We start from the raw sequence: 23,101 nt of genomic DNA on the forward strand, positions 1-23,101 counted from the left end.
TGGGTGATGCCTGAAAAAAGATGTCTCTGTCCTTATGCAGAGGAGAGAAGATTAAAACATTGTCAGGGGAATAGAAATATGATCTCTGCATGGCGAAATGTTCAAAATAGCTGAATGGTCTACAAACAGGTAGCTTTGTGGTGTCACTTTTTCAGAAGTGGCAAATTTCACAAGTGTTACGAAGGTTAAGGTGGCAGGATTTGGACAGTGACTGTCCATAAACAACGAAGAAAGGTGCTACTACCTCAAATTAATGAAACTGAGCAGTCAGGTGCAGGATGTGCAGTTGCTCAGCTGCCAAAGTGATGGATTGATAAAGGACAATCCGCAACTCCATACCTGCTCTTTAAATCAGTCCAAATTTATTATATCTCCATAAAGATAAAAGCATAGCAGAGGTAGACACGTTTCTGCCGCAACGACCTTGTTCACAACATTAATGTACAAAAAAATACAAAATATATATTTGTAAAAAACACTCCCCACCGCGATCCCCCTTCATTGATCACAGAGACTTACAATTAGCTTCTTAATCCCCAAATTGATGCAATGAGACCAGAAGGAAAGGAGGATTGAAAGTTGTTATTGAAGAAAGCAATCCACAATAAAAAATAAAGATAGACTATATGTAATTCACAATAATAAAACATAAAATTTGAAAAACAATAATGTAAATGGCCAAGGGGAGAACAAGATAGGACAACAGAATATGAGACGTGGTGGAAGAAAAAAGGTAATTATATATATACACACACACATACATAAATGCATTATAACTAGCGTAAATGTAAATCCATGTCCCACCTGAGGTTCAGCCCCAGTGGGACTCTAGTTTGAATCCTAAAAATCCACCACGCCTCTCTATTCAAAAGTCGTCCTACCCCCATCTCCACCCCTGGGCAAATGGTGGACAAATCCCCAGCAGGGTATTTTCTGAAATATGAAGCATTTGAAAAGTGTTTAGCATTGGGATTTCAAAGTGTCGCAATAATGCTCCCCTATTCTAGTGCGTAGGGCACATGTATTGCACCCCACATACTGCAAATTACATGCGACATACAATACCATAAAAACAAACAAAAATATTGCGCTTGGGGCAAACCTGAGAGCTGCAACTAAAAACCATCTAATATCAAAATATGGATCAAATCAGAAAAAATTATACATAAAGTTGCTCTAATTATACGTGAACGTTGAAGTGAAAAACTCAATACAAATCACATAGAAAATACAAATCAATCAAAAAAACATCCTGTGTGAAGTTCTAACAAGAAAAAAAGGAGTCTTTTGTAATCAGGAAATCTTAGTTCCAAAAAGAATTCAGTGAAATCTTCCTGACTTTGCCACTATCACATCCAGATCTGAAAAAGATTTGACTCTTACCGCCATGGGTGGACTCCAAACCAGCGGAGTCGTTAGCGCGAGCAGACAGCCCTCTGCAAGGTTCTTTTGCGTGTATTCCGTTCCGGTGTACTACTGAGGGCGTGGATAGATGCGGATCATTCAAAGGTAACCAGCCTAGATCGAAGAGTTCCGGAAACCGTTGTACATCCTGCTTCTCCTCTCGGTCACCGTAAAGAAAAGCAAAGTGGCCAGCCGATCTCCCTGTATACCTGGAGTTATCTAAAGCTCCCCAGTGAATCGTCGCATACAATACCAGCCTGTCAGTAATGTTATCACATTATTTTTTAAAGGCTGTCTGTGTCCGAAGAGCAATTCCTCCGGGCACAAGAGAATTCCCCCATAGGGATGATGGTATGGGATTTGTGGCAGCTCGTAGCATTTCCTGAGCATTGCTTCCTGTAAGTATTGGTGTGTATGACCCCTGTCTTTGGATCCCCAATCAGGGTTATATTCAAGAAGTCAATGCTCAGAGAACTAGGACAAACTGTAAAATGTAAATTACACTGATTATTTAAATAACAATCAACAAAATCCTTTAACAATATGGCATCCCCCATCCCACAACATCAGCAGGTCATCAATATAATGACCATACCACCTGATGTTATGTGCAAACTATTAGGGGAAAACAAACACATTTCTTCCCACCACCCCATGTACAGATTAGCCATGGAAGGCGAGAATCTAGCCCCCATTGATGCCCCACAGCACTGAACATAGAAGCAGTCATCAAAAAGAGAATAATTGTGTGATTAAAAAAAACTCCACACTCACAAGAATAAAGTGCTGCAACTCCTGTGATAGGTGCTGTATCTATTCAAATGATACTCAATGGCCTTCAGTCCAGCACTGTGGGGAATGGAGGTATACAGAGCCCGAACATCCAATGTGGCCCATAGAAAGTCAGGTGTCCATACAACCGATTTTATATTCAACAAAACAATACCAGTGGCTGAAGATGATAATCTATCCACTCTCCCAAGCGTTCACGTAAAGAACCGATACCAGCTACTATACTATACTCTGATGGTGGAACACTGGTATAATTGGATCCTCTATGTAGAGGTATTCTGCAGTTTTGGGGGACAAAACCCCCATTTCTTTTCCTCCATGTATTAGTTCAAGTAAGGATGAAAATTGGCTGTAGGATTCCCTGGCAGGGGGGAATAAGTCATAGGATCGCTGAGTTGACGTATAGCCTCAGAATGGTATTGATCTTTTGTTAATATTACAACCGCACCCCCCTTATCAGCTTATTTAATAATTAGTTGCTTCGATTCCTTCAATTTTTTTAGGGCCAAACCTTCTTGCCTAGTGATGTTAGAGACTTGTGACATAGAAGATTGGTGTTTTAGATCAAGTACCTCCTTCTCAACAATGGCCTGGAAAACATCCACTGTGGGGTTTCTAGCTTGTACTGGATAGAAAAATGTATCCCCTTTGTATATAGAGCTATGTGGAATCCCCACCAGGCCAGGCTGAGTTTCAGACTGCAACTGATCCAAAATTAATTTGGCTTTTAAATCAGAGAAAACAAAAGAAAAGAATCAAAATTATCTAAAGTGACTGAACTACTTACAGTTGAGCAGAGTCCAGGGTAGTAGTTGTGCCATTTATCTTGATGGAAAAGTAAGGGGATGCGACGGGGGGGGGGGGGGGAATTTATCATGGGGGGAGCTCATGTAGCTTGGAGCTACCTTAAAGCTCATGTAGATGGCTGATATTATCAAATGCTCCCTCTGGTATTTGAACACAGCCCATGCACTTGAAAACATAATGCAAGAAAAAGCTGGGACTACCAGTGCATACACATCTCAATAGAAAATACTGCCCCGGAATAAAAGCAAAGCAACTCTACTGTAGCCTCAGAACTGACATGTACACTGAACCGGTGAAGAAATCAGGAGTCTGCTGTCCAGCACTTGTTGCATGCCTCTTAAGTTTGAGATGGGAAAGAGGGTACTAAAATATTATATCATTATATATTATATATATGTATATATTAACAAAAAAGCACACCCCTACCATGCACCAGTTAAGTAGATCATGAAGAATACCCCAAAAACTTTATTGGTTAAACCCAGCAGTCCAATTTTTCACTGCTACTTTTCGAAATAAGAAATGCAATAATTTGTTGTCCTGGAGCTCAGCCTGTGGACCTTTTGGTTCTTGTTTGTTTTTCTTTTTTTCACCCCACGGAGCCCCTGCAGGCTGTGTGCTTTTCTTCCAGGTGCTAATTAAATTTTAAGTCAGTAATTGAAAATTCTTTCAACTCAGTTCTAGTGGTCATAACGTTTGGTTTATTTCTTTCACACATACATTTTTTTTTTCTGTGCTGTTCATTCCTTTTCTATAAATAAGTTTATTTCCTGTGGTCCTTTTTTCTTCGTTCAATATCTTTTATTGAAAGAAGATTTTCAAAGGTTACAGATAGCAAAGAGTACAGTGCTTTTAGCTCCATGTAGGATTGCCTAACACAGTCCTGTTGGAGAGTCATGGGCACTGAGAGCAGGGTCCCGTGCTCTCAGTACCCATGACTCTCCAAGCAGGACTGTGCTCTCAGACAACAATGCACAACAATTCAACAATCAAATGGAGAATGGCAATAAGCAGTTCAACAAGTATGTGAAACAGTTGCAAAATAACATCTACACTTGGTAATAAACCAGCAGACCAGTGTTTTGATCCCTTATCCCTATATTATTGGAGATCCTGTCTAAGAGGCAATACTAGGACAATGGTCTGGCAGCATTTGGCAACTCTTCCCCTGCTGGCCAGTATGTTGGGGCCCAAATTCGGCATTGGCACACTTAAAATTAAGTCTCTCTGAACTATAGATGTCTGACTGGTGTCCCCAATAAGCAATAGGTAAGTAAGGTCTCTAACAACAAATATAGAATAAAACCAAAGAAGTAAACGCTGCGCTAGAAAAAACAGTCAATTAGTAAAAAGCTGCCAGCACTGTAAAGCCTGATGCCAAACTCCAAATAGAAAATAAAAAATATAAATGCAGCGCTAATTGATAAGAGAGATTAAAGTGAAAAATCCCTAATAAATGGCAAAATAATTACCACTTATACACTCAAAATAATGTTATATACTCTATTGTAGAAATATAAATTGAAATTAATAATAATAAAAAAATTATAAAAAATTATTTTTATGAGACTGAGGCCGCGTACACACGCGGGGACTGTCTGCCGAAACTAAGTTCGTCAAACAGTCCGCTCAAACTTTTGAATGAACGAACACGCCCACACACGGCACTTTTTGAGCGGACAAATACGGCAAACTTTGTTCGTCGTACTAAGTCCGCGCAACTTTTGAAATGAACGGACTCGCCCACACACGAGGCAACAGTCCGCTCATTTCGAGCGCGTGTGCAGGTAGGCGGGGCCCGCGGCGGAGACGTCGCGGGCTCCGCCGCCTGGAATGTACTTAAAGGGGAACCCCAACGCCGAAAAAAAAATCGGCGTGGGGGTCCCCCCAAAGTCCACAACAGACCCTTGTCCGAGCACGCTACCCGGCCGGCCAGGAAAGGGGGGCGGGCGAGCGCGCCCCCCCTCCCGAGCCGTAACAGGCCGCGTGCCCTCAACATGGGGGGTGCCTTGGGGAAGGGGGGGGCCGCACGGCCCCCCCCACCCCAAAGCACCTTGTCCCCATGTTGATGAGGACAAGGGCCTCTTCCCGACAACCCTGGCCGTTGGTTGTCGGGGTCTGCGGGTGGGGGGCTTATCGGAATCCGGGAGCCCCCTTTAACAAGGGGGCCCCCGGATACCGGCCCCCCACCCTATGTGAATGAGTATGGGGTACAATGTACCCCTACCCATTCACCTGTAAAATAAAAGTACCCAAAAAAAAACACAACACACGAGATAAAATATTTTATTGCACAGCTCCGGGGGTCTTCCGTCTTCGGGGGTCTTCTCACCGGACTCCTCCGCTATCTTCTTGTAGCTCTTTTGCTAGCGGAGGAGTCCGGCTTTCTTCCTCCCCGCCGCCGGCCTCTTCTCCCAACTTCGGGGGTCTTGTCCCCCTCTTCGGTTCTTCTGCCGAGCCACCGCGCCTTCTTATAGCTCTTTTAGAGGCGGTGGCCCGGTCTTCTGTGGCCGCTGTCGCCTTCCGGTCGCCTTCTGTTCTTCTTCTTGTTCTTCTTCTTCTCCAGGAGATGTTGACACGTCGCTCTCTCCGGCCGGAATGCCAGAGCCGCGCTGTGCGGCCACTTATATAGTGACAATGGGGCGGTGTCACATGGTATATGTCACATGGGTTGGTCACATGGTGACCCCGCCCCCTTACGATGTCATAGTCCCCATGTGACATCAACCCATGTGACCAACCTATGTGACATATATAGTGACAATGGGGCGGTGTCACATGGTATAAGTGGCCGCGCAGCGCGGCTCTGGCATTCCGGCCGGAGAGAGCGACGTGTCAACATCTCCTGGAGAAGAAGAAGAAGAACAAGAAGAAGAACGGAAGGCGACCGGAAGGCGACAGCGGCGACAGAAGACCGGGCCACCGCCTCTAAAAGAGCTATAAGAAGGCGCGTTGGCCTGGCAGAAGAACGGAAGGCGGCGGCGACAGAAGACCGGGCCACCGCCTGTAAAAGAGCTATAAGAAGGCGCGGTGGCCCGGCAGAAGAACCGAAGAGGGGGACAAGACCCCCGAAGTCGGGAGAAGAGGCCGGCGGCGGGGAGGAAGAAAGCAAAAGAGCTACAAGAAGATAGCGGAGGAGTCCGGCGAGAAGACCCCCGAAGACGGAAGACCCCCGGAGCTGTGCAATAAAATATTTTATCTCGTGTGTTGTGTTTTTTTTTGGGTACTTTTATTTTACAGGTGAATGGGTAGGGGTACATAGTACCCCATACTCATTCACATAGGGTGGGGGGCCGGTATCCGGGGGCCCCCTTGTTAAAGGGGGCTCCCGGATTCCGATAAGCCCCCCGCCCGCAGACCCCGACAACCAACGGCTAGGGTTGTCGGGAAGAGGCCCTTGTCCTCATCAACATGGGGACAAGGTGCTTTGGGGTGGGGGGGCCGCGCGGCCCCCCCTTCCCCAAGGCACCCCCCATGTTGAGGGCACGCGGCCTGGTACGGCTCGGGAGGGGGGGCGCGCTCGCCCGCCCCCCTTTCCTGGCCGGCCAGGTAGCGTGCTCGGACAAGGGTCTGTTGTGGACTTTGGGGGGACCCCCACGCCGATTTTTTTCGGCGTTGGGGTTCCCCTTTAAGTCCATACCAGGCGGCGGGGCCCGCGACGTCTCCTTCGCGGGCCCCGCCTACCTGGAGACGCGCTCGAAATGAGCAGACTTTCCTCCGAGCGGGAACAGTTTGCTCATTTCGAAAGTGGCCTACACACGGGCGGACTGTCCGCTCAAACCAAGTTTCAGCGGACAGTTTTTCGGAATTACCGAAAAACTTTGTTCGTCAAACTGTCCGCTGAAACTGTCCGCTGAAGCCCCACACACGAGCGGACTGTCCGCTGAAACACTGTTCAGCGGACAAAGTTGAGCGAACAGTCCGCCCGTGTGTACGCGGCCTAAGAGTAATGGTGAAAAATCTCTTAGAAGACTAAAGCAGACACCAAAAAAATAAGAAGAAATCCTCTTGTGGTGGTGACGTCATTAAGTTTGATATCCGGAGATTGATGGGTCTTAGTTGGTAGGCGGACGGAATTTTTTTAAATTTCAATTTATATTTGTACAATAGAGTATATAACATTATTTTGAGTGTATAAGTGTGAATTATTTTTAGTTATATGCCATTTATTAGGGATTTTTTACTTTAATCTCTCTCATCATCAATTAGCGCTGCACTTATATTTTTTATTTTCAAGTAAGGTCTCTAACCAATTCAATACAGGGCATTTATACCCCCTTCCTGCCCAGACTAATTTTCAGCACTGTCACAGTTTGAATGACATTTTGCGCGGTCATGCTACATTGTCCCAATATGATATTTTTTTTTTTTTCCACAAATAAAGCTTTAGTTGCATAGTTAGTAGGGTTGAATAAAGACACCAGTCCATCCAGTTCAACCTGAGTGTCTACAATTGTCCCTATACCTGTACATTGCACACTCACATTGGTCCTTACCCTCAAGGAGCCCACATTCCAAGGTCCCCATTCATATACTAAGGCCAATTTGGGACAGAAGCCAATTAACCTACCTGCATGTCTTTGGAGTGTAGGAGGAAACTGGAGTACCCGGAGGAAACCCACGCAGGCACAGGGAGAACATGCAAACTCCAGGCAGGTAGTGTTGTAGTTGGGATAAGAACGAGAGACCCTTTTTACTGCTAGGCAAGAGTGGCTAACCACTACACCACTGTGCCGCCTTTCTTTTGGTGGTATTTAATCATCGCTGGTATTATTTTTTGCAAAACAAAATAAAAGACTGAAAATTTTGAAAAAAAAAAGGATTTTCTTAGTTTCCATCAGAACCTTTTTTAAATAATTTGTCTCCTTCACTCATGTGCGCTGATGAGGTGGAACTGAAGGGCACTGGTAGGCTGCAATGATGGGCACTGATAACTGGCACTTATGGGCAATGATAGTCAGCACGGATGAGCACCTGCACTGATGAGCAGGTGCTGATCAGCACTCAAATGCAGCACTGATTGGTGTCACTGATGGGCACAGCACTGATTACCAGGGCACTGATGATCAGTGCCCTGATTACCTGCACAGGTCTCCCCTGCAAAGAGATACCTCACCGAGGAGAGCCAATAAACGGCACTTCTGTGTTTATGATCGGCCGTAATTGGCCACAGCCGATCACATGGGTAAAGAGTCGCATCAGTGGTTCTTTACCGAGATCAGGGTTGCGCTGTGTCCCTAGGACACAGCGTGCCCATGACCGCCGCAGGCGCGTAAGTGCAGTGATATTGGCACAACATCATATGATGTCGTCCCAGAACTAGAGGGATCCCATCCTCCATCATTTTACTATACAGCTGGTGGGAGTAGATTAAGTAAGGTGTTGTAGGGTATGATCAGGGTGTTGGCTTGGCTCCTTCAAGTTTAGACATGTTTAGACACATAGATATCTTCTAGTGATATAAATAAAAAATGGACAGATGAATGAAAGATCCACCTTCTCCATTCATAGATCTCTTTTCATTAGTGAAAGCATTAATACAGCTTCTATGCATGGTGGAGGGTGGGGCAGAAAGAGCATGCATAGTCGTCACACTTGGCAAATGCCTGTCACAGGTCCAGCATTGGTATTAACCCCTACTGCACTGATCAATGTAATATCACTGGTCCCCAAAAAGTGTAATTTGGGGTCAGATTTGTCCACCGCAATGTCGCAGTCCTGCTAAAAATCGCAGATCGCCACCATTACTGGTAAAAACAATTTAAAAAAGTCCCTAAGTCTATTGCATAGTTTGTAGATGCGATAACTTTTGAGCAAACCTATCAATATATGCCTATTATGATTTTATTTACCAAAAATATCTATTAGAATATATATTGGCCTAAACTGTTAAATACATTTGTTTTTTATATATATTTGTTATGGATATGTTTTATAGCAAAGTAAAAGTGCAATAGAGCAAAAAATAGAAACCGCAGAGGTGGTCAAATACCACGAAAAGAAAGCTCTATTTGTGGGTAAAAAAAGGACGTCAATTTTGTTTGGTACAGTGTCGCACGACTGTGCAATTGCCTGTTAAATCGCTGCAGTGCCGTATCGCAAAAAATGGCCTAGTCATTAAGGTGCCAAATCCTTCCGGGGCTGAAGTGGTTAAAGTGACACTCTATGATATCCTTATTATCCAAAAATAATCCATACACATACACTACCCAATGGCCAAGTAATCAATTTTTCATTTTGTTTCATACTGTGTTTTTTTTTTTTATCATCTTGTAACTTCTTCCATTCCACATCACTTTCGTTTTTTTGCGGCGAGCAGTGCACGTTAGTTACGATCATGTGTACTGCTCTATGCACAACTATAAATCCCATCGTCCAACCCAGGAGCAGGCAAAAGAGGGCGGCTGTGTTCCTTCATACAGTGGGATCATGGAGAACAAATGTAGACACCCTTGTAACAGGATGTTGGGCTACAGCAGCAAAAAAAAATCAAGAAAATAAAAAAGGGAGAATTGGAAGAAGCTGAGAGCAAAAGAAGGGGCTTTTTTGAGTTAAAAGCACATAATTGAATCAAAATTTGTTTTTTACACAAGTTGAGTGCCACTTTAAGTCTATTGCCTCATCTTCTGTATTCTGTAAACCGGTTCACTGACGCTAACCTTCTCTTATATATACACTGGGATTACAGCAATGCCGGCTCTCAGGTTTTACTAGCTCTAGTAAACTTGACATGAATACATCTTTCCAATGGTTTAGAGCAAGGATTACCAAATCAGCATTTGGGGAACATTAACAAAGAGGACCTAAAGCTGTTACATAAATGGCCTTTAAACCAAGAATATCCCTATCAATTCTTCATAAACCCAGGGGTGTCATGCAGGGATTTTCTACTTCTTTCTAGAGGCTCCTATCGATATTTCTAAAAATACTTTATTCTTGCTGCAAGTAGTAAAATGTACAAGCGTCCATAGAGATTTAGACTAAAGCCTTGTACACACAGTATGATTGTTGGTCAACCAAGCAGCTGATTTTTGTCAAAAGGGCGTGTGCCTGGATCTTGTCTTGCATACCAACGTTACACAAATTGTCATGCCACAAACATGAACGTAGTGACATACTATGAGGAATTTCAGCTCTTGAGCGCCACCCTTTTGGCCCCTTCTGCTAGTTTGGTGAGCATTGACTCCGAGCATGCATGTTTGTATTTTCTGTAAAAGGAGTGATCAACACAACGATAAGACTAATTGTAAAAGTGTATGTGGATAAATGTGTAGCGCTGAAAGTGTTAACATGAAAAACCTGGAAGGATACCAGGCGGGTATGGTACAATCCTAAACTCTAAATGAATCAGAAGGAAAGCAAATCTCTGCAAAAAATAAATAAAAAATGGGCAATCTAAGTCACATGGTGACGTGTGGCTGATGCCAAGCACATACAGATAATATACAAACTGAAACACACATATAAGTGTTGAGGACACACAGTCCACTTGAAGAATATCTAGTGCACAAACCAAAGGCAAAAATGCTTTTGCACAAAATAATAAGGTGTGAAAAGATCAGTCCACAAATTGAAGAGCCAAAAAGTGAGAGCAATGTAATAAGTCCATATATGTGGAACGCCAAAGTATATTCACAATGTGGTCTCAAGTGAAATGGCAGTGATTCATTCAGATGTTTGGTGATCAAAGCATTCAACCTATTCAGCAACACCTGGGGTTGTGCCTCCACCATCTAGGGATAAAGGGGATTCGGTACTCTTACCCTGAGTTGTGGATCCACATATCAGCGGCGGTGAATCATACAGGCATGGATGCAAACCGGGATTGCAAGTATCGAACTTCGATGAGGAATCGCTCCAGGTCCTTCTCTGGCGGTCATCAGGTGTAGCAAACAGGGATGCCAGTAGTCACCAACCACACTCTCCAAGCAGTGGTGCAGACGGTGGTTCAGGGATAAGAAAGCGAAAAAAGCCTCCACATGGTATAGATCAAAAATGATGGGGTTTATTTGAATAAAAAGCACAACATCAAGTCAGATGGGTACGGTATAAAAAAAAGTGATGACATGAACATGTAAAAAAGTGCAGCAAATACAGCTTAAGCAAACGTTAAAATGCTTTCTTAAGATCTACCTACTGTGTTCATGTGATCGCTATGTGTCCATACACAAGAATAGGCATTTACAGATGTATTAGAAGAGGAGCATTTACAGGCTGAGAAATAAACTCATCAGCAGCATGTTCAAGAGAGGAACTTTTAAACAGAAAAAACACAATAGACACATAAATAAGCACTAGAAGCATTTAGGCATGTTCATACATTCTAAACGCCAGAATAAATTATTTATTCTTCTCAGTAGAGTTCATTAACGCCAAACACGCTAATGCGTATAAACATGCCAAAATGTATATGCACAACCTGGCTTTAGGTGTGTATTTTAAGCTGCTTTTTTCTACCAGCAGTAAAAGGTGTTCAGAGAAAATATTCAAACACCCAGCATGTATAAGCCCTACAGTGGCGAAAATAAGATTCCGTCCCCTGCAGATTTTGTGAGTTTGTCCACTTACAAAGTAACGATGGGTCTATAATTTTTATCATAGGTGTATTGTCAATGATAGAGACAGAATATCAACCAAAAATCCAGAAAGAAAAAAAAACACGATACAAATGTTATAAATTGAGTTGCAGTTCAGTGAGTAAAATAAAGTGATCCCCCAACCAACAATAATTCTGTCTCCCACACACCGGCTACAGTATGTGCTCATATGGCACACAGATTAGTCCTGCCAATTTAGGAAGGTGCTCCTAATGACAGCTCGTCATATGTATAAAAGACACCTGTCTACAGAATCGCTTTCTTCCATTCAAACCCACCATCATGAACAAGACCAAAGAGCTGTCAAATGACATCAGGGACAAGATTGTAGACCTGCACAAGGCAGTAATGTGCTACAAGACCATCAGCAAGAAGCTTGTGAGAAGGAGACAACTGAAATACAAAATAATCATCAATCGGTCTGAATCTTCATGCAAGAATTTGCGTCATGGGGTAATGATGATCATGAGAAAAGTGAGGGATAAGCCCAGAAATACATGGGAGGAGCTTGTGAATGATCTCAAGGCAGTTGGAACCACAGTCAACAAACAAACCATTAGTAACACAATACGTCACCATGAATTAAAATCCTGCAGCTCCCGCAAGTGCAAGGTCCCCCTCCTCAAGAAGGCACGTGTACAGGCACGTCTAAAGTTTGCCAATGAACATCTAAATGATTCAGAGAAAAATTGGGAGAAAGTGCTGTGGTCAGATAAGACCAAAATTAAGCTCTTTGGCATTAACTCGACTCGCCGTGTTTGGAGGAAGAAAAATGCTGACTATAGCCCCAAGAACACCATCCCTACCCTCAAGTACAGAGGTGAAAACATGATACTTTGGGGCTGCTTCTCTGCTAAAGGTACAGGCCAACTTTGCCACATTGAGGGGCCAATGGATGAGGTCATGTTATGTAAAATCTTGGATGAGAACCTTCTTTCCTCAGCCAGAACACTGAACATGGGTCATGGGTGGATTTTCCAGCATGACAATGACCCAAAACATACCGCCAAGACAACAAAGGAGTGGCTCAAGAAGATGCACAATAAGGTCAGACCTTAATCCTATAGAAAATTTATGGAAGGAGCTAAAATTTTGAGTTGCTAAGCGACAACCAAGATGGGCAAACTTACAAAATCTGCAGGGGATCAAATAATTATTTTGGCCACTAATATATATATATATATATATATATATATATATATATATATATATATATATATATATATAAACAAAGGTTGTTAATTTCTGATGCCCCGGACCATTTGGCTGGCCAAAGACCCGACCACTTTTTGCGATTTGGCACTGCGTCGCTTTAACTGACAATTGCGCGGTCATGCAACGTGGCTCCCAAACAAGATTGACGTCCTTTTTTTTACCACAAATAGGGCTTTCTTTTGGTGGTATTTGATCAGCCCTGCAGTTTTTATTTTTTGCGCTATAAACGAAAATAGAGCGACAATTTTGAAAAGAACGCATTATTTTTTACTTTTTGTTATAATAAATATCCCCCAAAAATATATATAAAAAAAAAATTTCCCTCAGTTTAGACCGATACGTATTCTTCTGCATATTTTTGGTTAAAAAAAATTACAATAAGTGATTATTGATTGGTTTTCGCAAAAGTTATAGCGTTTACAAAATAGGGGATAGTTTTATGGCATTTTAATTAATAATTTTTTTTTACTAGTAATGGCAGCGATCAGCGATTTTTATTGTGACTGCGACATTATGGCGGACACATTGGACATTTTTGACACATTTTTGGAACCATTGTCATTTATACAGCAATCACTGCTATATAAATGCAGTGATTCCTGTGTAAATGACACTGGCAGTGAAGAGGTTAACCAGTGGGTGGCAGTGTAGGGGTTAAGTGTTCCTAGGGGTGTGTTACTAACTGTTGGGGGCTGGGCTTTCATTTAGTGAACACTGATCTCTGCTCCAATCACATGGAGCAGAGATCAGTGTCACTAGTTGCTAGGCAGAACAGGAAGATGCTGTTTACAACGGCATCTCTCCGTTCAGCCGCCCTGTGAGACGATCGCGGGTATGCCCGCGGCGATCGAGTCCGCGGGACCCGCGACTGGACTCACGGGGGTCCCGACCAGCACTAGAGAGTGCGCCGCCGGCGCGCTCGCGATGGCAGGGTGGCAAATTTAAAGGGACGTACATGTACGCCAATTTGCCTGCCCGTGCCATTCTGCTGACGTACATCGGAGTGTGCTGGTCAAGAACCAGTTAATTAGCAAAATTAAGAGTTTAAACTTTAACAACATTTCTTCATTGGCAAAAAGTTAAATTTTTTTTGGTGAAATCAATTCAGCCTCAATCCCTCCGCTCCTACCTACTCAATTCTGTTTCAGCTCAACAGCTGTGCATAACCTTTAGAATTCTGGTACTCCTGCAAAACACCTTGCTACCAACTGGCTGGATATAATAAATATTAAATATTTCTATGCAATATTTAATATTTACCCAATAAAATAGAAATTTCAAAAATATATTTTTTGGCTTACACCTAATAAAAAATTTACAAAAGGACTATATATTCTCTTTAAACTAAGTTGCACTCAGTGGGATATGCTGTAACATTGTATGTCAAAGTTATAATTTACAGTATATATCCTGTTCCTCCAGCCATGTTCTCGTAAAATCTCACCCCAGCGTACTACTATTTAAAGTGGAAATACAGCTGCCTGACTGCAAAGCATTCCTGGAAATTGCATTGAAACACCGAAGACAGGTAGTAATTATCATATCCAAATATAGAAATGAATTCAGGGAACATGAATTATTTTGTACTGCTTATGCAATCAGATGAACTACACCTGTTTCTGATATGCAGTTTTGGATGCTCTCCATATAAATTAGTTTATTTAATAATAACCTGTGCAGTTCTTAGGTGGTTCCTAAAATAAATGCCTCATTCTTGGGTAATTATACATTCAGCTAATCCTACCTAGTGACACCCAACATAACTCCTGCAACAACAATCTGTTCCATCGAGGTAACTAGCACGTAAGGTGTTCTAATCATTGGTGAACATCCATACAGGGCACAGGGGTGCCACCTCCCAAATCCATGTGCCTGTCCCCCAATTTACATGCAGGGCGCCAGACGCATGGATTCCAATGGGAGTTTTATTTTTTCAGAAGCACGTGATTAGAGTCTGAGGTGCACCCACTTGTGTGACAATAGCAAATTAATATTTGCTATTGTCTTCCTGCTTCTCCTCCCGGCTCAGGAAGCGGGTCCTGAGACCCGATTGGCCAAGAGGAGACACGACCCTATTGGCCACTGAGGAGGAGGGAGGAGACACAGGCCATGCCGCTGTGAAGCCAAGGAAGGAGGAAATGTAGAGGTCCACCACCCAGAGGAAGCCCGCGACCTAGATGGGGTAAGTGCAGGAATCAACTGCCGGGGGGGGTTGGTTGGGGGCAGATCTCTCCCCCCCAAAAAAATATACCACCAGGCTCCACTGGTTCTAATGCTGCCTCTCAATACTGTGGCTTGTGATAATATTGCTTGAGGGGCCACTTTAGCATGCCTTTTTACTTATCAAGTTAATCAGAATATTTTCTTTTATTCATACAAGATATATGAGGGCTGTGCCGAAAGTAATGAAAAGTGGGGATACATTTTTTTATTAACTTATATGGGTTGTTTAGATTTCACATCTTGGTAGAGTAACTTTTCTTCTATAGTAACTACTCTTCTTTTTCATTGCAGGTAAATAATTGATTTCAAGAAGAAACAACATGCTATCATTGAGTTCTTCATGAAGGAGTGGTTCAGGCTGTTAGACATCCACAAAAGGCCACAGAATCTTTACAGGTATGACACCATTGACAAGAGTCTCCAATAACAAGACATTATTCTACCTAAGTGTGCCTCCGCCGTAAAGATTCTGTAGCCTTCTGTGGATGTCAGACAACCTGAACCCTTCTATCAAGAACACAATGATGGCACATTGCTTCTGTTTGGAGAATCCATTATTTACCTGCAATGAAGAATAGTTACTATAGAGGTAGAGTTACTCTACCAGCATGTGAAATTTGAATGACCTATGCAAGGATATAGGCGACTTTGACAAGTACCCAATTGTAATGCCTAGATGACTAGGTCAAAGCTACTCCAAAACTGCAGCTCTTGTGGGAAGTTCCCATTCTCCACTGGCCAGGACCTACTATAAGCGTTCCAAGGAAGGAAAACCAGGGAACTGTTTACAGGGTCATGGGTGGACAAGGCTCATTGATGCACATGGGGAGTATAGATTAGTCTGTGTAGTCCAGTCCAATAGAAGAGATACTATAGCTGGCTCTGATACAAAGAAAACAGAACACACAGTTAAAGTGGTTGTAAACCCTTACAAACCACTTTGACCTACAGGTAAGCCTAGATTAAGGCTTACCTGTAGGTCCAAGAAATATCTCCTAAACCTATACGGTTTAGGAGATATTTTCAAAAAGACAGCCACCGCTGTCTACGGCCGTAGACAGCGGCGCGCAGGCGCACTGGGCAGGCCGCAGATCGCGGCGATATGCCACGAGTGTCGCCTCCCATGCGCATGCGCGGGAGTGACGTCATCGCTGCTCCGGTGAATCACAGGGCCGGAGCAGCGAGGCCCGGAATCCACTCCGGTCACTCCGGTATCCATGGCAGTGGCGGACATGAAGACGGAGGACCGCTTCGGGGGGTTCGTTCTCAGGTAAGTTATTCATAATGAGCTAGTATGCTATGCATACTAACTCATTATGCCTTTGCCTTGCAGGTTGCTTTTTTTTTTCCTCCCCCCCCCCATGGGTTTACAACCACTTTAATCGCAGTTTGTTATGTATGGGGATGGATAGCTGCAAACCTGTCAGGGTGCCCATGCTGACCCGTGTTCCCAACCAGAACTGCCTACGATGAGCATGGGACCCTCAGAACTGGACCATGGAGCAATGGAAAGAGGTGGCCTGGTCTGATAAATTCAAGAATGGTTTGAGGAACTCGGCAACACATTTGAGGTTTTAACTTGGCCTCCAAATTGTCCAGGTTTTAACAATTGAGCATCTGTGGGATGTGCTAGAAAAACAAGTCTGGTCTATGGAGGCCCCACCTCCTGACTTACAGGACTTAAAGTATCTGCTTCTGATGGCTTGGTACACTCATAGGTCTATTGTTTGCCATCCTTCAACAGGTTATGATGTGTGGTCATAATGTTATAGCCGATTGGTGTATAAACACCATATAGCATTTACTTGGCCTTTGCAACACAGAAGGTAATAGCAAATATATATATATATATATATATCTCAGATCACTCGTGCATGTTTATATCTTTCCTAAGATATAAGATAAGCTTTGGACATTTTGTTATTATGATAGTTATGATTCTGTATCTAACGCTTTATCTGATTGTGATTTTATGTGAGTTGCCATAATATGAAAACAACGTCAGGTTTTTTTTTTTTTTTTTTTTTGCATGTTCATTGTGGCACTGTGAGTCCCGAGAGCTTCCTTCTTTTTCATAGAGTAAGGGAGGGGTTTTAACTTCTGTCAGATTTTTTTGCCATCTGTGTCTCATAGGGGAGATTTCCCTTTACTTCCTGTCCCATAGCCAAAACAGAAAATGAGAGGAGATGCCTCCCAAAGTGAGGGAATCCTGGGGAGTCACCAGCATTCCCAGAACTAGTTCCTCCATTGGAATATATCCCCTCTGTTACTGCTCTGGTATCAACCCAAAACGATGATGGTGGTAAACAGGACTAAAGAGGATGGGTATACCAAATGGGTGTAAAGAAAGCAATTAAACCAGGCAGGTGTTCTAGTCCCTCTCCATTCTATCCAAAACTAAATAGAAAAGTTTTGCCTTAAGTTAAAAAAATTATCTTGTAACTTTTTATACCAGTGTTTATTATATAAAGGAGACAAAGGATTCCCAGAGCACCAGTAAAAGATAGCTAAGATGAAGTAGCACATTTTCAGACATAGATGTCTCTCATTGAAACTTTGTGCTGAACAGTAATTTCTCTGACTCCTGTAGTTATGTGTGTTTTTTTCACCTTGATTTGTCACTGTACACAGGCTTTTTTCAATATTCAATAGGTAGAGAGCACAGTAACTCTAGAGCGACACCTTCTGGATAGTTAAAAGATAAGATAATATTAATATGCAATATTCCAGGTTTTCCTTACAAAAAAAAGATGTAGATATAGGAGTACTGTACAGGACATCGGGGGTGTCCTGTTCTGCAGGTATATTGCACCAGTATTTGAGTTGTGGTCCCTTTAAGGGTGACAGTTTAGAGACTGGACTGAGTAATCAGGGGTGTTCCCCCATGCAGGGTGAGGGGTTCCAGGGTGATCTGTCTAAAAGAGGACTGATTGTCAGCACTCTTAGTTGATACTGTATTATTAGGGACCCGGTGTTTGAGGTTCAAAGAGATTTGGGTGGGAAGAACCTCCAAACCCTTACTACCAGGACACACACACACAGACTTTGGGTGGGTTACTGCCTTTTCTTTATCCTGATTAGGGATGAGCCGAACACCCCCCTGTTCGGTTCGCACCAGAACCTGCGAACAGACCTAAACTTCGTGTGAACTTTAGAACCCTATTAAAGTCTATGGGACTCGAACGTTCACAATCTAAAGTGCTAATTTTAAAGGGTAATATGCAGGTTACTGTCCTAAAAAGTGTTTGGGGACCCGGGTCCTGCCCCAGGGGACATGGATCAATGCAAAAAAAAGTTTTAAAAACGGCCGATTTTTCAGGAGCGGTGATTTTAATAATGATTAAAGTGAAACAATAAAAGTGTAATATTCCTTTAAATTTCGTAGCTGGGGGGTATCTATAGTATGCCTGTGAAGTGGCGCATGTTTCTGGTGCTTAGAACTGTCCCTGCACAAAGTGTCATTTGTGCAGGAAAAAAAGTCTTTTAAAATCACTTGCGGCTATTGTCGGGTCCCGTAATACAGAGAACACTCAATGAGTGTTCTCTGCATTAGCCAACAATTCATTCATTCATTGATAAAAAAATAAAAAATAAAAAAAATAAAGCGTGGGGGTTCCCCTAAATTCAATTACCAGGCCCTTCAGGTCTGACATGGATATTAAGGTGAACCCCGTGTCAAATTAAAAAAAAAAATTGACGTGGGGGTCCCCCTAAATATCCATAACCAGACCCTTCAGGTCTGATATGGATATTAAGGGGAACCCCGCATCAAATTAAAAAAAAATTGACGTGGGGGTCCCCTTAAAAATCCATATCAGACCCTTTATCCGAGCACGCAACCTGGCAGGCCGCAGGAAAAGAGGGGGGGACGAGAGAGCGCCCCCCTCCCTCCTGAACCATACCAGGCCACATACCCTCAACATTGGGAGGATGCTTTGGGGGTCTGTGACCCCTCAAAGCACCTTGTCCCCATATTGATGAGGACAAGGGCCTCATCCTCACAACCCTGGCCGTTGGTTGTGAGGGTCTGCGGGCGGGGGGGGGGTTTATCAGAATCTGGAAGCCCCCTTTAACAAGGGGACCCCCAGATCCCGGCCCCCCCCTGTTTGAAATGGTAAGGGGGTACAAAAGTACCCCTACCATTTCACAAAGAAAGTGTCAAAATGGTTAAATAAGACAAACACACTTTTGAAAAATTCCTTTATTAAAAATAAAAAAAATTAAAAAAAGATTCCAGTGGTGCTAACCCACTCTTGCTATCCAGCGACGGGTCTCCGGGGTCCAGCGATGGATGATCATATCCAGCGACGGGGGATCTCTCAGTCCAGCGCTGTCCATACATCCTTCTTCTGTCTCCACTCCGGAGACACTGCAGAGATCCCAGCGCTGACGTTTCTTATATTAGGAGGGCGGGGCCACCCGACACCTGACCCCGCCCCTCTGACGCTGGAGAGGGAAGCCAGGGGTTCCCCAGTGACGTGTGGGTGACCCCGCCCCCTCTGATGTAACGGAAACCTGCGTCAGAGGGGCGGGGTCAGGTGACGAGTGGCCCCGCCCTCCTATTATAAGAAACGTCAGCGCTGGGATCTCTGCAGTGTCTCCGGAGTGGAGACAGAAGAAGGATGTATGGACAGCGCTGGACTGAGAGATCCCCCGTCGCTGGATATGATCATCCATCGCTGGACCCCGGAGACCCGTCGCTGGATAGCAAGAGTGGATTAGCACCGCTGGAATCTTTTTTTAATTTTTTTTATTTTTAATAAAGGAATTTTTCAAAAGTGTGTTTGTCTTATTTAACCATTTTGACACTTTCTTTGTGAAATGGTAGGGGTACTTTTGTACCCCCTTACCATTTCAAACAGGGGGGGGCCGGGATCTGGGGGTCCCCTTGTTAAAGGGGGCTTCCAGATTCTGATAAGCCCCCCGCCCGCAGACCCTCACAACCAACGGCCAGGGTTGTGAGGATGAGGCCCTTGTCCTCATCAACATGGGGACAAGGTGCTTTGAGGGGTCACAGACCCCCAAAGCATCCTCCCAATGTTGAGGGTATGTGGCCTGGTACGGTTCAGGAGGGAGGGGGGGCCGCTCTCTCGTCCCTCCCTCTTTTCCTGCGGCCTGCCAGGTTGCGTGCTCGGATAAAGGGTCTGATATGGATTTTTAGGGGGACCCCCACGTCAATTTTTTTTTTAAATTTGACACGGGGTTCCCCTTAATATCCATGTCAGACCTGAAGGGCCTGGTAATTGAATTTAGGGGAACCCCCACGCTTTTTTTTTTTTATCAATGAATGAATGAATTGTCGGCTAATGCAGAGAACACTCATTGAGTGTTCTCTGTATTACGGGACCCGACAATAGCCGCAAGTGATTTTAAAAGACTTTTTTTCCTGCACAAATGACACTTTGTGCAGGGACAGTTCTAAGCACCAGAAACATGCGCCCCTTCACAGGCATACTATAGATACCCCCCAGCTACAAAATTTAAAGGAATATTACACTTTTATTGTTTCACTTTAATCATTATTAAAATCACTGCTCCTGAAAAAACGGCCGTTTTTAAAACTTTTTTTTGCATTGATCCATGTCCCCTGGGGCAGGACCCGGGTCCCCAAACACTTTTTAGGACAGTAACCTGCATATTACCCTTTAAAATTAGCACTTTAGATTTCTCCCATAGACTTGTATAGGGTGTTCCGGCTTTTCGAATTTGCTGCGAACAGCCCAAATTGTTCACTGTTCACTGAACAGGCGAACAGGCAATGTTCGAGTAGAACATGAGTTCGACTCGAACTCGAAGCTCATCCCTAATCCTGATTGTTAAACTGTAACGATGTCAAGGTGGACTCCCTGTCTTCCATCAATATCCATTAAAATAGGACGAAGGGACACGTTCTCCAAATGCAAAAATACTTTATTGAATCTTCAGATCATCAAAAATTTCTCAGGTAATGTACATCAGCAACAGCTACCGTATGCAGTTACAATCATCCCTGCTCTTCCTCAGGCTGTCTGGCTCTGTGTGAGAGAGACACATAGTTCACACAAAGCCAGACAGCCTGAGGAAGAGCAGGGATGCTTGTAACTGTATACGGTAGCTGCTGTTGATGTACATTACCTGAGAAATTTTTGATGATCTGAAGATTCAGTAAAGTATTTTTGCATTCAAAAACGTGTCCCTTCGTCATATATTTTTATATATATAACACACACACACACACACACAAAAGTATTGAGACACCTGCCTTTACTGATTGTAGACATGGTTTTCTTTCATTAATTCCTCTTCATATTTTGCATTTTTACAGATGTCTGCAACTGAGAGCTCCCTTGCCAATATCAGTACCAACATCACTGGTGAAGCTGCGGACACGCTAAATCCTTACATCACAAAATGGAGCATTGCTCTCCTAACCATCATCCTGGCTTTGGCCACCTTTGGAAACTCGCTGGTTCTTTTCACTCTTCTTAGGCGGCGGAAGCACAATGCCCTCATGCACACCTTCATGATCCATCTCTGCCTGGCAGACTTGGTGGTGGCATTTTTCCAGGTTTTACCACAACTTATCTGGGATATCATTGACCGATTTCCAGGTCCAGATTTCCTGTGCCGCTCAGTAAGATATCTTCAGGTTGTTGGGATGTTCGTATCTTCTTACATGATTGTGGCCATGACATTTGATCGGCATCAAGCTATTTGTCGACCTATGATGACATTTAAAAAGGGTTCAGCTCGGTGGAATATCCCTGTCTGCTTGGCATGGGGGGCATCTGCAGTTCTTGGCCTTCCACAGATTTTTATTTTCTCAAGAACAGAGGTTCACCCAGGAGTCTATGACTGCTGGGCAAATTTTGTGCAGCCATGGGGTCCCAAAGCTTATGTGACGTGGATAACATTGGCTGTCCTCATTCTGCCAGCCTTGTTTATCACCACATGCCAAGTCCTGATTTTTAGAGAAATTCACCACAGTATGCACTTGGGGACAGAACGGTCGCCGGGGTCAAGACGAAAAGGAAAACTGGTTAGTGGGACGAATGGAGTGCCGCCAATTTCAGATTCCGGCGTGACAAAGGCCATGTCCAAGACGGTGCGAATGACCCTGGCCATTGTACTGATTTACGTGATATGTTGGACTCCATTCTTTATTGCTCAGCTGTGGAATGTCTGGAATGAAGGTGCAAATGGTAAGGTATTATTTTATCTTATTCTATTTATTTATTTATTACAGGTTATTATTTAGTGCCATCAATTTACGAAGCACTTTACATATACATTCACATCAGTCCCTGCTTTTAAGGAGCTTACAATCTAAGGGCCATAACTCACATTCATACATACACGAACTAGGGCCAATTTAGTCAGGAGCCAATCAACCTACCAGCATGTTTTCGCAGTGTGGGAAGAAACTGTATTACCCGGAGGAAACCCACGCAGGTACAGGGAGAACATGCAAACTCTGTGTGGGGAGTGCCGTCTGTACTTATACTTGCTGAAGACACAGAATAATCAGAAAACCTATTACATATTGTGATATTGTCGCGGGGTTTCGCTGTAATGACTTTCATCAGGTCCAGTCCAGCAAGAGAGAGATACTTTTTTAGGGCTTTTAGCCCACTTTTGATTTAAAAGAACATAAAGCGGGGGGGGGGGGGGGGGGAAACGCTTGCAAGGATACCTTCACAGGGGTTTTCAACATAAATTGTCTAGCTTCCTGGCTATTTAGACTTTATAATCCCTGAGCCTCCGCACAGACTCACAATGCCGTCTCAGTGAGCTCTTTCAAATACAAAATGCCAACTTGGGCTGCACAGGCTCCTGCCTAATGACACACTGTCTTTCCCCTCAGGAGATGGTCTGGTTAGAGGGCTTCTCCTTGAGGCTAGCACAGACACTCTCCCAGAGACTGCTTACCCACCCATATGCTGCTCCTGCAGCAGCTTGTCTTCAGAGGAACCCTGAATCATAGCCAGCCCCTTGATTGTGAAGGCTGCGCACACCTGCACAGTCAGGCTGCTGGTCTCTTTTAAAATATGAACACACGGAGTTAGGCCTCTTTCACACCGACG

At 43.7% G+C, this 23,101-nt stretch overlaps 1 protein-coding gene across 2 annotated transcripts in view; it reads left to right on the plus strand.

Moving 5' to 3' along the window:
• The window catches only part of AVPR2 (arginine vasopressin receptor 2), a 212,334-nt gene that overhangs the window by 165,969 nt on the left and 23,264 nt on the right, over positions 1-23,101 (plus strand). For both annotated transcript variants that reach the window (XM_077479008.1, XM_077479009.1), the window contains exon 2: positions 21,343-22,219. In XM_077479008.1, the coding sequence (XP_077335134.1) occupies positions 21,343-22,219 (877 nt within the window). The remainder of the gene's footprint in view (positions 1-21,342; positions 22,220-23,101) is intronic.

This window comes from Lithobates pipiens, unplaced genomic scaffold (assembly GCF_037356315.1).
Source record: "Lithobates pipiens isolate NorthernLeopardFrog02 unplaced genomic scaffold, aLitPip1_a1.2 Scaffold_1, whole genome shotgun sequence".
Classification (NCBI taxonomy): Eukaryota; Metazoa; Chordata; class Amphibia; order Anura; family Ranidae; genus Lithobates; species Lithobates pipiens.